The following is a 15,487-nucleotide window of genomic DNA, read 5'->3' on the forward strand; positions in this document are numbered from 1 at the left end:
ATTGGATTTGACAAATCCTAATTTTGTTTTTTTATGAGAGGTAACCTCACCAAGATAGTATATTCATCATATTACAAAATTTTAACATTTAGTAATGCTATAATTTGAGCTTGAAACAAATAAAATATTACAAATTGTAATATCCTAAATCCTAAAATATTAATAAAACAAACAACATTTTTAGAAATCCCAACTCATAACAAAACACCTATGGATTTCAAATTTCATGGTGAAATCCATGTCCTAAAATTATAAAATTTGAAACAAACACCCCCTAAGTGGCAGAATAAAATCTGTGCGGATGAGGGGCATGGCGGGAAAACGAAATCATGTATTAAATGATAGGCGTCTTTCCCCCCTTCTTTCTAGAAACCTCCTTTAAAATATGAACATTTTACAGAAATCATCTTTGATTGTCAATGCACACATAAACCATCTTTAAATGGATTCTTGTTGCAATCAACCAGCTGAAGTCACATTTTGGTATAATGGTTAGTTGTCAAATACCACATATATTAGATATTATCCTTAATGGAGGTTAGATGGGGTCAATTGCCAAAAGAAACATAAATAACATGTGAGCTAAAGTGGTTGATTGGAATAAAAAACCTTTTAAATATGGTTTGTGTATAAATTAACAATTAAAGATAGTTTCGATAGAATAACTCTATTTTAAAAGTGGTTTCTAAAAATATATATATTGTGATTAAAAAATTGATCTTTCATAAAATATACTTGTTGTAGTGACGAAAACCTGAACAGAAGGAAGATCCAAAGAAAACAGTGAATTAAGTGGAATATTATTTCGAGTACACGAGCGACGTTGTTGTGTAGCAGCTAGAATAACATCCAATCTTATTTCAGGAAGTGAGTCTCAGCGACATACAGAAATACATAAATCGGAAATAAAGTCTTGTACGTGCAAAAATAAACCAATATATGGAACCAATTTCATAAGTGATACCAGCACGGTCCAAGCTCATTTGAGAATATTTCTGCTCAATCAAACCTGAATATAATCAAAGAATAAGAAAGCATGGTAAGTGATTCAACTTGAGGACGGATCTATGTATAGAATTGTGGGGGCAATTTCCTCATAAATTTTTAAGTTTTTAGTAACAGATATACAAATTTGCATAGGTGCCCCTAAACTACAAAAAATGAGACCAAATGGAGAACAACTGTGAAGGAAATATATATATTGCTCCACCTTGGTAGTATTTTGTTGGTTCCGTGATGAAGATGAAAATGAAAATGATCATGATCTTTTCATATGAAAATAATAATGAAAAGTTATGTAATTGAGATTTTTATTTTTATTATATAAATTATAAGTTTTTCTCTAGATAGAATTTATATTATATAAGTTATTAAATTATAAGTTTATTTTTAAACATTGCCCTCATAGGAAGAAGTTTCAGGATCCATCACTGCTCAACTAGAAAGGGCCAATTTGTGCAATCAATATACCCATTTTAGTAATAATGTGTTGGACTTTTAGGTTCAACATATAAGTCATAGGTGGTAGCCCTAGTTGAAGTCGGCATGCCGATAATACGACTGCAATATTTTGACGAAGACTTAAATTCAGAAGGGCTTCGAATCGGGCTCGACTTCATTAACAGAACTTGAATAATGAAGATGTCTCAAGTGTAGGTCGCATATGCTATTTTTTATCATTCAGTTTTAAAGCCTTATTCTGCATAAAATTAGTTACATGAATGTAAACAACGTGACTCGGACATGCACTGCACGCGACAATATGCAACTTAGATGAGGGGGTTATGTGAAAAACCCTATCGGAATCTACATCTACATCTATCTATCTATATATACACAGTACAGATATACGTACAAAAGAGAACGTCTATTACAAAATTTTTAATTGTCTCTTTTGCTCTCTCAATTTTGATAATTCGCAGTTATGTCTATTAACTCTAATTAATATTTTACAACTACCCATAACCTCTGATGAACTATCTGCCACCTCACTTTCCTAAGAACCTTTCATTTACTCGAATATAATTAATAATTTATAATAATAAAAACAAGCTCAAAATAGGTTGTAGACAATTATTAATTTTAATAAAATAATATAAAATAATAATTTAAGATGTTACTTTTACACAATTATTATTATTATTAATAGTATAACTATTGATTGCTTAATAATAGTATAATTAAAAAAATTATAGAATAATTTATTAAATAAGTGTACATAATTTAATAAATTATTGTACTATTATTTTACATAATTATAATTCTTAATAATAGTATAACTTTTGATTGCTTAATAATGGTATATATAATAAATTAATTTATAGAATAATTTATTAAATAAGTGTACATAACTTAGTAAATTGTTGTACTATTAGTTTACATAATTGTAATTATTAATAATAGTATAACTATTGGTTGCTTAATAATAGTATAATAACATAACTTATAGAATAATTTATTAAATTAAATAAGTGTACTAATTTAATAAATTATTATATTATTCCATTATTTAATAATTAGTTGTAAATTGTTATAAAATAATTTAAAAATATTGTAGATAACTAATATACTATTGGATATGATTAAGAATTATAGTATAATATAATAAATAGTTTAATAAAATAGTATAAATTTTTAATCACATAAGTAGTTCAATTATTCTAATAGTAATAATTAATTAAGCTTTATTTTATAAATATCATTATATACTAAATTACTTAATAACATTATAATAAACAAATTTAATAGATTATCTTATTACTTTATGCTTATTAATTTTGTTATAGTATATTATGAATAAGAATAGTCATAATATATAATAATAATTTATTATAATTACTCGAAATTACAATTATATTATTATTACTATTAAAATATATTATAATATTAAATTAATATTTAATTTGCTATAATTATAAAAATGAATTATAATTAGATTGTAATATCATCCAAGTCATAAAAAAATTTCATACAACTCTTCACAATTTTAATATACAATTTCATTCACTAACATAAAATTTAATTATTCAATTTATAAAAAAAATTGTTAAAAAACCACTCACGATTTCCCGATTAAGGAAAAACAATCTAAAAAAATAAAACAAGTACATCCACATGCGAAGCATGCATATTGTACTCATTGGTTCAAATGCGTGCGTTTGCCATTAGAATTAGCATATTACAGTCCACCGTATCTAGTCCGGAAACAAATCGAATGGAATAAAATACTGCAGTGTTTGTATTAGTATTTGTATAAGATTTTTGAATTTGAATGTCATCAGCTGAATTTCTTCGAATTCGAATACAAATGCTTTCCAATTATATTCGCTTAAAATTATTGAATATTACTATACACGTATTTGATTAATAATATATAGTTTATGACTATTATCGTAGGTAATTAGAAAGGTATTACCATAAATTACTTAATTTAAACGCGTTGGACTTACTATAAATTAAGATGATCGCTGATTAGAGTTCACTATACCTCAGCAACAGCAAGAACCTCCTCCTTCAAAATCCCGTCCACTCCCCTGCAACCCCCAACACTAGATTTGCACGGGTGCACCTCCTTGAACTCCGCAATAGGCCGTGCCTCCGACAAAAACCCGGAATGGAACTCGATGGTGTTATCGGCAGGATGGACTATCATCTCGGTGATGGGAACCCAAATGAAGAACCTCCTGGCTTCGACTCCGGTGATGTCTGTGAGCCGACCGTACGACAGCTTTCCGGTGATCTTATTCCCGTAGTATACGAGGTCGGACGAGAAGTGAACGTAGCAGCTGGAGGCGAGCTCGATGAAGAACTCGTTGTCGGTGGTGAGAGAGTAGGACTTGAAGGCGGTGGAGGGGAGGAGGCCGGGGGGCAGTCCGTAGGTTGGGAGGAGATCGTGGATGGTTTCTGATTGAGAGGGGAGGACGAGACTGAGGAGGAGGAGGAGGTTAGCGTTATTGGAGTTGAGAACTTGGCCATTGTCGAGCTTGGAGCTTTGATTGGTTTTGGAAAATTTGAGGGGGGAGGGGTGAGTATTTAGTGGTGTTTTGCTGGGGAGGGGAATGGGGTCTCGTCGGGTTTGTGTGGGGAAGAAAGTGGGTGAGAAGGAGTTGGATATTAAATACGGTTTTTATGACATGAGATTCCCAAATCCTTTCGATGTTCAAGTAACCACTTCATCTACCCCCAGCTAACTCAGCCATCATTGCAATAGTAATTATCAACCCCCTAATAGTATATACATACCGAGCTTTGCTACATGGACCCAAAATATGGGACAAATAGGGGGGAACAAGTGAGGTGCCCCCCTCCTATTGGATAATGAGTTAGTCATCATTAATGATGGCTAACTCATTATCCAATAGGAGGGGGCACCTTACTTGTCCCCCATATTGGTCTCATATTTTAGGTCATTGAAGAATTTTTCATACATACCTCATAACAAAGCTTATATATGCTCCCTAAGTTTGATTTTCAAGGCATCCAAATAGCAAAGGATTATTCTAGATAGTGAGTGGTTGTAAAAGAATGTAGTAGTTTGTAGTAGAGAGTATTTGTATTTGAGAGTATAGATGAATAATAAAATATTTCTTAGTATTCACTACTCTTCTCAACTCAACAAGTGGCATCAGAGCCTGACTTAGGGTGCGTGTATCTGCTTATCATATGTTTTGTGGCTGCCATAGAAGGTTGATCCTCCACATCAGAAAATAAGTTAAATTATCATTTATCCTTTGAATGCATTGGGCACTGTTTATGAGTACGGCAGGCTGGGCATGACAGCTGCTTTTTATATTTTTTTTGTTTCTTGAATATATATATATATATATATATATATATATAATATATATATATATATATATATATATAATATATATATTTTATATATATATATATCATATATATATATATTATATACTATTTTTTGATTCTACAACTTTTTTTTGTTTCTCATGTTCTACATTATTATATATATATATATATATATATATATATATATATATATATATAATATATATATATATATAATATATATATATATATTATATTATATATATATATATATATATATATATATATATATATATATATATATTATATATAATCATTCAAATGATTGCATATCCTCATGCACTCCTCAACCACATATGAATGTGGTCCCCCATTTGAATGAGTGAAGGGGATTGTGCAACCTCACTACCAAGCACAAAATTTGTTAGGGAGCAAATCAAAAGTTTTCTAAGGGAGCAAATCAAAAGTTCTGCGGAAAATTATCTATCAAATATAGATCGTAGAATATGTGAGCTTTTTTTTTGGTTTTTTCTCCCCTAGAAACCAACTTAAAAATAGATTAATTATATGAAAACCATATTTTATTTTCAATTTATACATAAACCACCTTTAAGGTGGATTTTTGGTTGCAATCAACAGCCTCTTGGTCAAAATTTTCACCAAAAACTCAAAATTACTATTGAAAAACTCACATTCAAAACACATGACTCGTTTTTTAGTGTTTAGATCTAGTTAGAATGCAACTCACGTACCTTGAATTTGAAAATTTTAAACCGATTTTGGGTTTTTTAGTGTAAATTTGACTGAGAGATTGTTGATTGTAATAAAAGCCTACTTTGAAGATGGTTTATATAAAAATTGAAAATGAAAGGTGGCTTCCATGTAATTACCCTAATTTTAATGTGGTTTTTAGAGAAAAACTAGATTTTTTTTTTTACTAAGAACCATTCTAGTCAATTGAAGTATTGTGCTTGGCACTGTGCAAGGGTTGAAACTAAAATATTAGTTTGGGAGGTTTCATGTAAAAAGTTTTAGGGCTTTAGTGGAATAAATGATGTTCAAGGGTGGAAAATGTCTCCAAATTTTGGGGATTGTGAAATTCCCAAAATATAATCCAATTTTTTTTTAATTAAAAAAAAGAACTGAATTTAAAGAGTCCCCCCCCCCCCCCCACACACACACACACACAAATCACAATATATAGATAATGACCACTCGTTATTTTCTTGAAATTTCAACCATCGGCTAAAAAGACATAGCACATGGGCAATAATTTGGTCCCGGGCCCAAAAAATAGGAGTGCACTGTACTGGTTCGGTTGAGTTACTTGGAAGCAGAAGTGGGTGAGAGTGTGAGCTGGGATATTGATTTTGGTTTAGTGGGTGTTTGTTTCAAATCATATAATTTTAGGATATGGATTTTATCATGGATTTGAAATCCATAGGTATTTTGTTATGAGTTGGGATTTCTAAAATATTGTTTGTTTCATTAATACTAGTTTTTATGCCCGTGCAGTGCATGTGGTAAAATATCAAAATATTTTTTTTATATTTATTTTATTACTATAAATAAGTCATATTCATCTTGAGTTCAATATGTAAAATTAAAATTATATTTACTATTATTTTTATTTAAATATTATTAAAATCAATGTAATGGATTTTTAAGCTAAATTGGGATGAATGTACCTAACTGAGATATTGTAATTATCATTATCAACTATAGTTATAGCAATAAAGAAATTACATTTCTTATTGCATTGAAAATAGAATTGCACATCATTTTTGGATATTATAAGCTTATCTGGGACATCTTAATTGGTTTCTTAAGAAAAAATATGAATTGACATAATAATATCTTCAAGTAGAATAGTAAAAGAAAATAAGTTAAATTAATACTTTATTTCATATTCCAAACTCTACTAATCCCAAGATATAATATGGAGTCAAGCAAGAATAGCAATATCACTATGAACTAATGTTCTAGTAAAAAAGAAACCACATTTCTTATTACATTGAAAATAAAATTGCACAACATAAAACAAACAATTTTACTAAACCATAATAATCATATAAAAATAAATTGCAAGGAATGGTTCCGAGATACCTCATCTTACATGAGATAATAAAAATCAGCCTATACAATAATATATATTATTGAAAAGCAGTAGGATTTGAGCAAATCCATAAGGCTGCGTTTGGGAACTTTGATTTGGATTTGAGAACTTTGATTTAAAATCAAGGGATTTTAAATTTAGGATTTGAAATCCATGATTTAAGAAATCTTTTGTTTGAATATCTTTATTAAATGAAAGGATTTGAAATCTTTGATTTCAAATCTAGTGTTTGGGTACTTTATTATACACGAATTTGAATTTAAAATTGATGAAAATTTATTCTCTTAACCCATCTTGTTTACATCAAATGCAATGGAGATGTGTAAAATAGTAACCAAAAAACACAAATTTAGATAAGTTGATAGCTAAACTCATCTCTGATACTTTGCGAGGCCCCAGCAAACAGATAAAACACTTCATATAATAAGTATCTTTCAATTTTTCCGTTAACGTACTTGGACATCACTTTGATATACTCTCCACTAGTATATTTCACAAAGACGTCCAATAAAAGAGCAAATGTACCAAACCACAAACCATCAGATGCCAATATATTGGAGTATACTATAAGCCACAATCATTCACCATAGAAGCACCACAATTTTAAAACAATCACAATTTTAACAGTCACAATTTTAACCCCAAGGGCACATCTGCAAAAGTGTACACTACAGGGGTTGCAATTTAAAAACGATACCACAGAGAGTATGTGCAATTAACCCTTACATATTAGCTACAATCATTCGACAAAGAAGCAAGCTATATCAAATGACAATGAGAACCGAAAAAGGTGAGACCAAAGCACAAGCACTCTCAGCACAATATCACACTTGACCTGCGAAAAAAAACTCATAACATTGACATTAGAAAAGCCTGAGACTGCTTATGAGAAAAGCACACTGGATATGATCGTAAAAGGAGTTGGACAAGAGAAACAATAACACCTGGTGAGACAAAGCTACATAAGAAAAGGAGTAACTCACATGAAAGCTATTGGAATAATATAGATTCACTTTAAGTAGAAAATGGAGAAGCTTCTGGATTTAAAGATTCAAAGTAGCAGGACCTGGGATGTGAATTCCAAAATGACACTAATGATTGCATAAATTCCAAAATTGGTTTTTTGATTTGCTGTTCATATCCATAGTAACACTTTGGGCTCTTAGAAAAGAATACTTTCATTGTCTTGTATTTATTTTGAATCTTGATTGTGAATGACCTTATTTGTAGTCACAACATCACTCATATTTGAGGGGACTTTAAATCAGTCTAAAACATATTTTAGGGACTTTTCAACCTAATCCAATCTGTTTGACTTGCAATAGCAAGTTTTCAACAGTTCTATTCTTAATAAAATGAAAGATACATTTTAGAAATGCATCATAATCAAGTATACACTGAATAAAAAGAACAGAATTCTCAATAAAATAAAAAATTTGTACCTTTGAGATGAGACAAACATTCCTTACTTGAATTAGCTAAGAATCCATCAAAATCACCAAACCCTAATACATTCATAAGAAATCATCAAAAAATTAGAAATATTCGGTTAAAAATATTGTGAAGAATAACATTGAGATGCATTCATAAGAAATCATCAAAAAATTAGAAATATTCGGTTAAAAATATTGTGAAGAATAACATTGAGATGAAGAAAAGTAGTCCGACCTGAAAACTAGAAACTACTCCTTAAGAATAAAGAGAATAAAATCTCTTTTTTCATCATCAGGTAGTGACTTCAACAAATAAAACTTTTCCGGGTTGCTATCCATTATCTTCTCAAATACATTGAACACTTGAATGCGACTTAAGTTGGGTATTTTTAAGACCACTTAATGAATCTCCTCTCCGGTTGGTGGTTTTCTTACTACTTCCTTCTTTCTCTCATTAAAATACTCACTCACAGAAGCTGTCATCACTGCAAGTGAATCAACCATTTTATCCCCCTTCTTTTGTTTCTTTGAGCTTATCTCACCACTAGTTGATGCTCTAGGAAGATGTTTCCTTGAAGAGCTTCCACCTTCATTTGTTTTGGATTGTGCCTCAGATTTCCCATGTTACATTGCATTAGCAGCCTCTTCAAAGGTTTCTGCACCTTCACCATTGGCTCTATCTTTTGCACATAACACCATAATGTCATCCCAATTTTCAATCAAACGATTCTGGTAGCCTTTTGCATCTGGATTAGCCTACAATATAAGAACATTCACAAATATTTTTAGATATATGCAACAAACTAATAATTCAAATTAATAAGTATAAAGTGCGATATTACCGAAACATAGTCGCTCCATACTTTTTGCTCACTAGCGGGTATAATCACCATTTTCTTCTCATCATCCCACCACGTCAAACCACTTTTATTTTTAATGTCATAGATAACATTATAATGTGTTTTCCAAATTTTGAGTCGATTCTTCACGTTATCTTTGTTCAAGTTGCTATTAAATGATTTTAGTGCATTAACCGCAACTTGATACACTTGAGGCTTCCAAGTACCATCGACTTTTAATCCTTGGTTCATTTGATCGTACAACACATTGGCTAAAACTGAGTCCATATTACGATTCCACACAACATATGATCTCGACTGAGATGCAATTTGTTTCCCTTTCTTTGTCATCCTAATACAGAGACAGATCATTCATGACAACGGTCCGTAGTTCATAAGCAACGCCTTCGTCAGGTTTTGTGACAAGTTCAAAATTGAAGATATTTCGTCAACAGCTTACTATCCCGCTGCGAATGGATTAGCTGAGGCGTTTAACAAGACGATTATTAAAATCCTGTCAAAGCTCGTGAAGATCAATAAACGAGACTGGGACGATAAACTCGGTGAAACACTCTGGGCTTATCGCACCACCATACGCACACCTACAGGGGTCACCCCATATTCATTGGTATACGGATGTGAAGCTGTGCTACCATTGGAGATTCAAATACCATCCCTTCGGATCGCTCTCGCACCCACATTTGCATAGCTAAATCATCTCTAAAGTTACTCCATTCATTTGTAACTCTCACAGTGGTGATACGATCCTCATCTACATTCTCAATTTCTAAAACAGGATCATCTTCTAATTCTCGATCCACGTCATTCAACAAGTCGTCTTCATTCATCTCTTCACGTAAAAAATTGTGAAGAATACAACATGCATTAATGATCCTAATTTGAGTCTTAATACTATAAAAGCTAGCTGTCCGTAATATAGCCCATCGTTTTTTTAGCAATCCGAATGCCCTCTCAATTGTGTTTCTAGCAGAGGAATGACGTTGGTTAAATAGCTCCTTGTAGTTTCTTGGACCATTTTCTCTCCAAGACTTTATATGATAGCGAGTCCCTCTATAAGGTGCCAAAAACCCCGACCCATTTGTATACCCAGCATCCACAAGAAAGTATTTATCTACAAAATCAAAATCTTCAGTCATAACAATGTAAAACTAGGAAGCAATACATATATAATAATTAAAAAATTATATTCCTACTTGAGGGAAGTTTCAAGTCATTGGGTCGACGCAAAGCATCACGCAAAACACGAGAATCTGATGTTGAACCCTCCCAACCAGGTAGCACATATGAAAATCTCAAATTGGCATCACAAACACCTAGTGCATTTGTACTAGTCTCTCCTTTTCTATTTCGATATCTACTTTGATCTTCCAAGGGAATAGTTAATTGGATATGAGTCCCATCAAGTGCCCCGATAGCATCCTAAAATTGCACAACCTTACAATTAGTTCTATGAAACAAAAGTATTAAACATGAAAACCTTAATAAAAGAAGCCATAGTTACCTCAAACCATTTCCACTTCTCCATGTCTCTCTCATTAGGATTTGTATATTCTTGTCTAATATAGAGACTTCCTATCTTCATTACTGCTTGAAGTACTTTGTGGAACTGCCGAAATTGTTTCATTTGAACGATAAAAATCTATTTTGCTTGTCCTATATTTTACATTATGAGCTAAAATATGCAAAAACATAGCGACAATTTCTTCAATCGTGACATTTCTTGATGCTACTAATCCCCCTCTAGTACATAGAACATCACATAACCTCTTAAACACTTGAGGATTCATCCTTAGTTGTTCAACACAATTATTTGCATTGTAAATAAGAGTTCGAATCCAAGACTTTCTAAGGTATGTCCTTTCATCCTCTTCTTCGTTTGTTCTTGAACTCTCCTTCAACATGTGCTTTGTATAGTACCAAACACCAATGGTAGCAATTATAAAACTTACCGCTACCATAACAATATCCTCATCCTCTCTCCTCTCAAATTCTTCCCTTGTACGTTTATGTTGGATCATTGAATCCCTTCCAACATTGTATTCCCTTTTATTCCCACTGCAGACTCTGAATGGAGTTTGTTAGGTAGATTAACTCAAAAAATTGAAGAGGGAAAATGCAGTTTTTGGTATAACAAAAGAGATGACCTTGAAGGATGTTTGTATTCTTTTGGGTAATTATGATGAACTCCCTAGTTTGGCCAATTATTATGAAACCCCCAGTGTTATCTTTTGATTACAGAACCCCCTCCAGTTAAAAATATCTGTTAATATCCAATTAAAATAGAATGTGCAAGTCAAATGCACTGTTATATTCCAAAGTTGCCCTCTTGTTCCTCTTAACATAGTTCCCATTTCTTCCATTGCTTTCTAAATGTAGACCATGGCTAGAATTGATTTTCTCTAGCTATCAAGTCCCAACTAAATGACTCACTAGAATTGCATAGAAGATCAAACTGACTCACTAGAATTGCATAGAAGATCAAACTATGTTATGAAGATGAAACCTTGGCATAAGCCTCTGGCGATAAGAAAAAGATATTCCTAAGGTGTCAAGTTCTTCTTGATGTTTTTGGTTGCCACTTCAGATTAGTGCCTGTTAGTGTCAGTTTCTACCCATTTTCTAGTGCACCCTCATCAAAGTACATATAGATGATGAAAGAGCAAATCCGAGCCTTTGCACACCATGTTATTCTTAGTAAACTAGAGGATATTGTTAACATCATAGAACAACATAATTCTAAGTCTAAACTGGAGGATATTGTTCATGTAATAAAATGTGCCTCACCACCAAGCTTAACATCATATGAAGTTAATATTGTTTTCAGTTTAGTTAATTACAAAAACAGGCGCTTTTAACATCATATGAAGTTAATATTGTTTTCAGTTTAGTTAATATTTCACAAAACTTTTTGATGAACCTGTTGACGTAAATTCAAGCGGTTGAACCGTATTAAGATAGAAATTGAAATGCTCTTTGGTTGTATGATACAGAGAATAGAATGTTGGTGTTCAGTAATCATGAGCACATAGACGATTAACACAAAACCTCACACTATTTTTATAGCTTTCGAATTTTGCTTCAGACAGTTTGTGTTTATTCTGATTACTCATCAAAACATGTAAGTTTCCTATGACCCAAAATAAGAAATCACGACATAACAAAATTAAAATAACAGTAAAATTACCTGCAATTGTTGACGGATGAGAAGGCAATCAGAAGAGCTTGAAGAAGTGCTCAATTTGCGGCTTGGAGTTCTTACTGAAAAGAAAAAAGCACACAAACCAGAATTAGCAGACCTATATGGCTAATCACATAAATGAAAAGACATAACTTTTGAACGCTTGGATGTAGCTCTGAGATTTTCTAGCCTTATGGGTTTAACAAATAGCACATTAGAAGACCTATATGACTAATCACATAAATGAAAACTTACAACTACCTTGCTCGACATGAACATTTTTAACCGTTACAACACCTACAATGAGAACTCTAACTAGAACAAAGATTTAAGATTTGTGAAGAAAACGAAATAACTCATTGATATCAGGCATCCTCACTACATGAATTAAATTAAAGGAAGGTCATGGCAATAAAATCAACTAGCTTTTCACATATGTTAGAGATCTAGCATAGTATCTTTGAAGAGATCCAGCATGACATCTCCCTCTTAATCTCACATTTGCACAGTAAGTTTCATGTTCTTCTCTTTAGATGTCATCATGAAAAAACCTCCATAAATCATAAGAGCATACGAAGTAAGCATATGAGAAATATGAAGTAATAGCGAAAAAGGTTCTGTTACGCAGCTTTCGAGAAGATTTGAAGCATATGAGAAATATGTTGGCACTGTCATATCCTAACGTGGAAATCAAGCATTAAGAAAAGGTACTGTTACAAGACCAGAGCTAAATGCTACATGTAAGTGGTGAACAGACTTTATTCAATGACATTCAAGAAAGGCAACAGCGTGATGATCAAAGTGAAAACCAAGCATGCAATTAATAGAAAGGGTACTGTTACAAGACCAGCATAAATGCAACCTGAATTAAACTGAAGAATCAGTGAGAAGTGAGTTGTTGCCAACTCAAACAGTCGTGGCATCCACCATACCATCAAGTTCTTATTCCACAAGCAAAAAAAAAAAGCATCACTCACCTATGACTAGAATCACCCGCATCAAGAAAATAGAGCTATGGATATTATTTTGTCATTTGAGTACTGATTTTCTCAACAATCCATAAACTGTTGCACACAATCTGCCAATTTATCAGCTAGCACACAATTTAACACTGAATTAGTCATACATATAACTGATTCAGATTATCTACAATATAACCCGGATGTCAAATTTTCAAAGAAACCCATCACAATCACTACAACATCACATGCTAATTTGCAACACAGATTCTAACAAATTATCAACTGCCACAAGTTCTAAGCGACAACAAAAGCAACAGATACTCCCATCGGTACACAGGTTTGACCAACAGAACTCTACAAACAGTATGAGAACACACTCAGATACCCCAAACAAAGGAATCCCACATCCTCAGATCCCCAAAAACCAACCAAAAAAATTTAAAAATTAAAAAACAGCAAAAATTGAAGTCATACCTTGAATCCCAATCAGAAACTGCAGAAGTTTGAGGAGAGCAACCGAAAGAGAGGAGAAAACAAGCTACAAAAGAGAAAAGCCAAGTCAGATCAGATCTAGGGTTTTGATGGAAGGGGGAGAGAGAGGAGTAAAGGGGGAGACCGAAACCGAGAGAGGAGAAGGGGAGAGAGGAGAGGTACCTGCGATGGATCGAGATCGAGATCGAGCTTTGAGATGGAGATCGAGATCGAGATCCAGTCGGGACTTTGACGCGAGCGGCGTGAGAGAGGAGAAAAAGAGGAGTCGGGGTTTTGAGGGGTTGGATTTCGTGGGTGAGGATTTGGCAAATACCAAGTATTGTGCCCAAATTTAAAATCCATCTTTTTGGGCTTTTCAAATCCACTGTATAAAATGACTTGATTTAAAATCATGGCCCAAAGTTGAGCCCAAACATGAAATTTGGATTTGAAATACCCAGAATTTCAAATCCAAGCCCAAATCAACATTCCTAAACACAGCCTAAAAAATTTATAATGGAATTCAAAGAAACATGAAGATTTTAATTAAGTGTGCATTGCAGAACATTACAGCCAGAGAGTAATTGTCCAAAAGCAGTAAGATTAGAGCAAACCTACAAACAAATTTAGAACGAACTCGAAAAAACATGAAGATTTTAAACAATTACACATCGTAGAACTTTACAATTAGAGAGTAATTGTCCAAAAGCAGTAAGATTAGAGCAATCCCATACAGAAATTTATAATAAAATTTGAAGAACAAAACATACCAATTATAAAAAAGACAGGGAAATACACATATAATTGTCCAAAATCAATAATAAAAAGATAAAAACTAAATAATAATGGTAACTATAGTATAATTTTATGTGATGAAAGAAATCACATAAGCATACAAAACTACTAATAATGTTGTATGAAAATCCCTCATAAAAATTCCTAATTCTACTCAAAAATTAAGATATGATATAAAATGATCAAAAAAATATTATCCTTTATTATTTTTGTTTCATATTTTAATTGAATCGAGATTAATCTTTCTCCACATTTATCTTTTTTTTGGGTAATTCTAGAGTAGCATCTTCATCATCTACGTCGATTGTAATATCAGGTTAGGATTAGCTTTCTTGTGCTATATATTTATTGTGCTATTATATTACTGGCTTATCTTTGATTTCGGCTTCAAGAATTGATCCTTCATTTGTAGTCAAATCCCCAAATAAAGTTACGCGCATAGTCAATATTCCACTATATATGAAAAAACTTTCATAACCCAAGCGACAATATTTTTTTTTTGGTCAATGAAAAATACTTTTATTCATTCACCAATTGAAAAAACAGTAGCACATCAATATCTCCGACATTGAATCAGCCTGGAGAACCAAAACTATCACCCTAAATATTTACAATTACATCCTCCTAATTTTCTCCTTGAATTGCAGTGGGATTTCCTCATTCAAAACTTTTGAAAGTATGGCAAGCTTAATTGCTCGAAAGAGAATGTCAGGGCTACGATTTTTTCCTTGGAATAATCTCAAATTCCTTTCTTGCCACACAAAATAAACTATTGCGGCTAGAGCCATTCTCTTAACCTTCTTCATGAACCCCTTGCCCTTTAGATTATAAGGATACCAATTTAGTAGACAATTCCAATTGCAAGACCTCCAAGTAAATTGCAA

The 15,487-nt window shown here is 32.3% G+C and overlaps 2 protein-coding genes across 2 annotated transcripts; both read right to left on the bottom strand.

Annotated features, from left to right (window-relative positions):
- LOC109834771 lies at nt 769–4,114 on the bottom strand (the record flags this gene model as incomplete). Its single annotated transcript, XM_020402788.1, has 2 exons — nt 769–1,009; nt 3,488–4,114. Coding segments are annotated over 2 exons (633 nt in total), but the record flags the coding sequence as incomplete, so codon positions are not given.
- LOC109834772 lies at nt 7,644–14,244 on the bottom strand. Its single transcript, XM_020402789.1, has 8 exons — nt 13,992–14,244; nt 13,812–13,875; nt 12,382–12,455; nt 10,391–10,616; nt 9,848–10,308; nt 8,966–9,093; nt 7,805–7,862; nt 7,644–7,739 (listed from the first exon to the last, which is right to left on the bottom strand). Exons 1-8 carry the CDS (start codon nt 14,220–14,222, stop codon nt 7,644–7,646), a joined length of 1,338 nt encoding a protein of 445 aa, XP_020258378.1. The 5' UTR covers nt 14,223–14,244.

Source organism: Asparagus officinalis, chromosome 3 (genome assembly GCF_001876935.1).
Source record: "Asparagus officinalis chromosome 3, Aspof.V1, whole genome shotgun sequence".
In the NCBI taxonomy this organism is placed as follows: Eukaryota; Viridiplantae; Streptophyta; class Magnoliopsida; order Asparagales; family Asparagaceae; genus Asparagus; species Asparagus officinalis.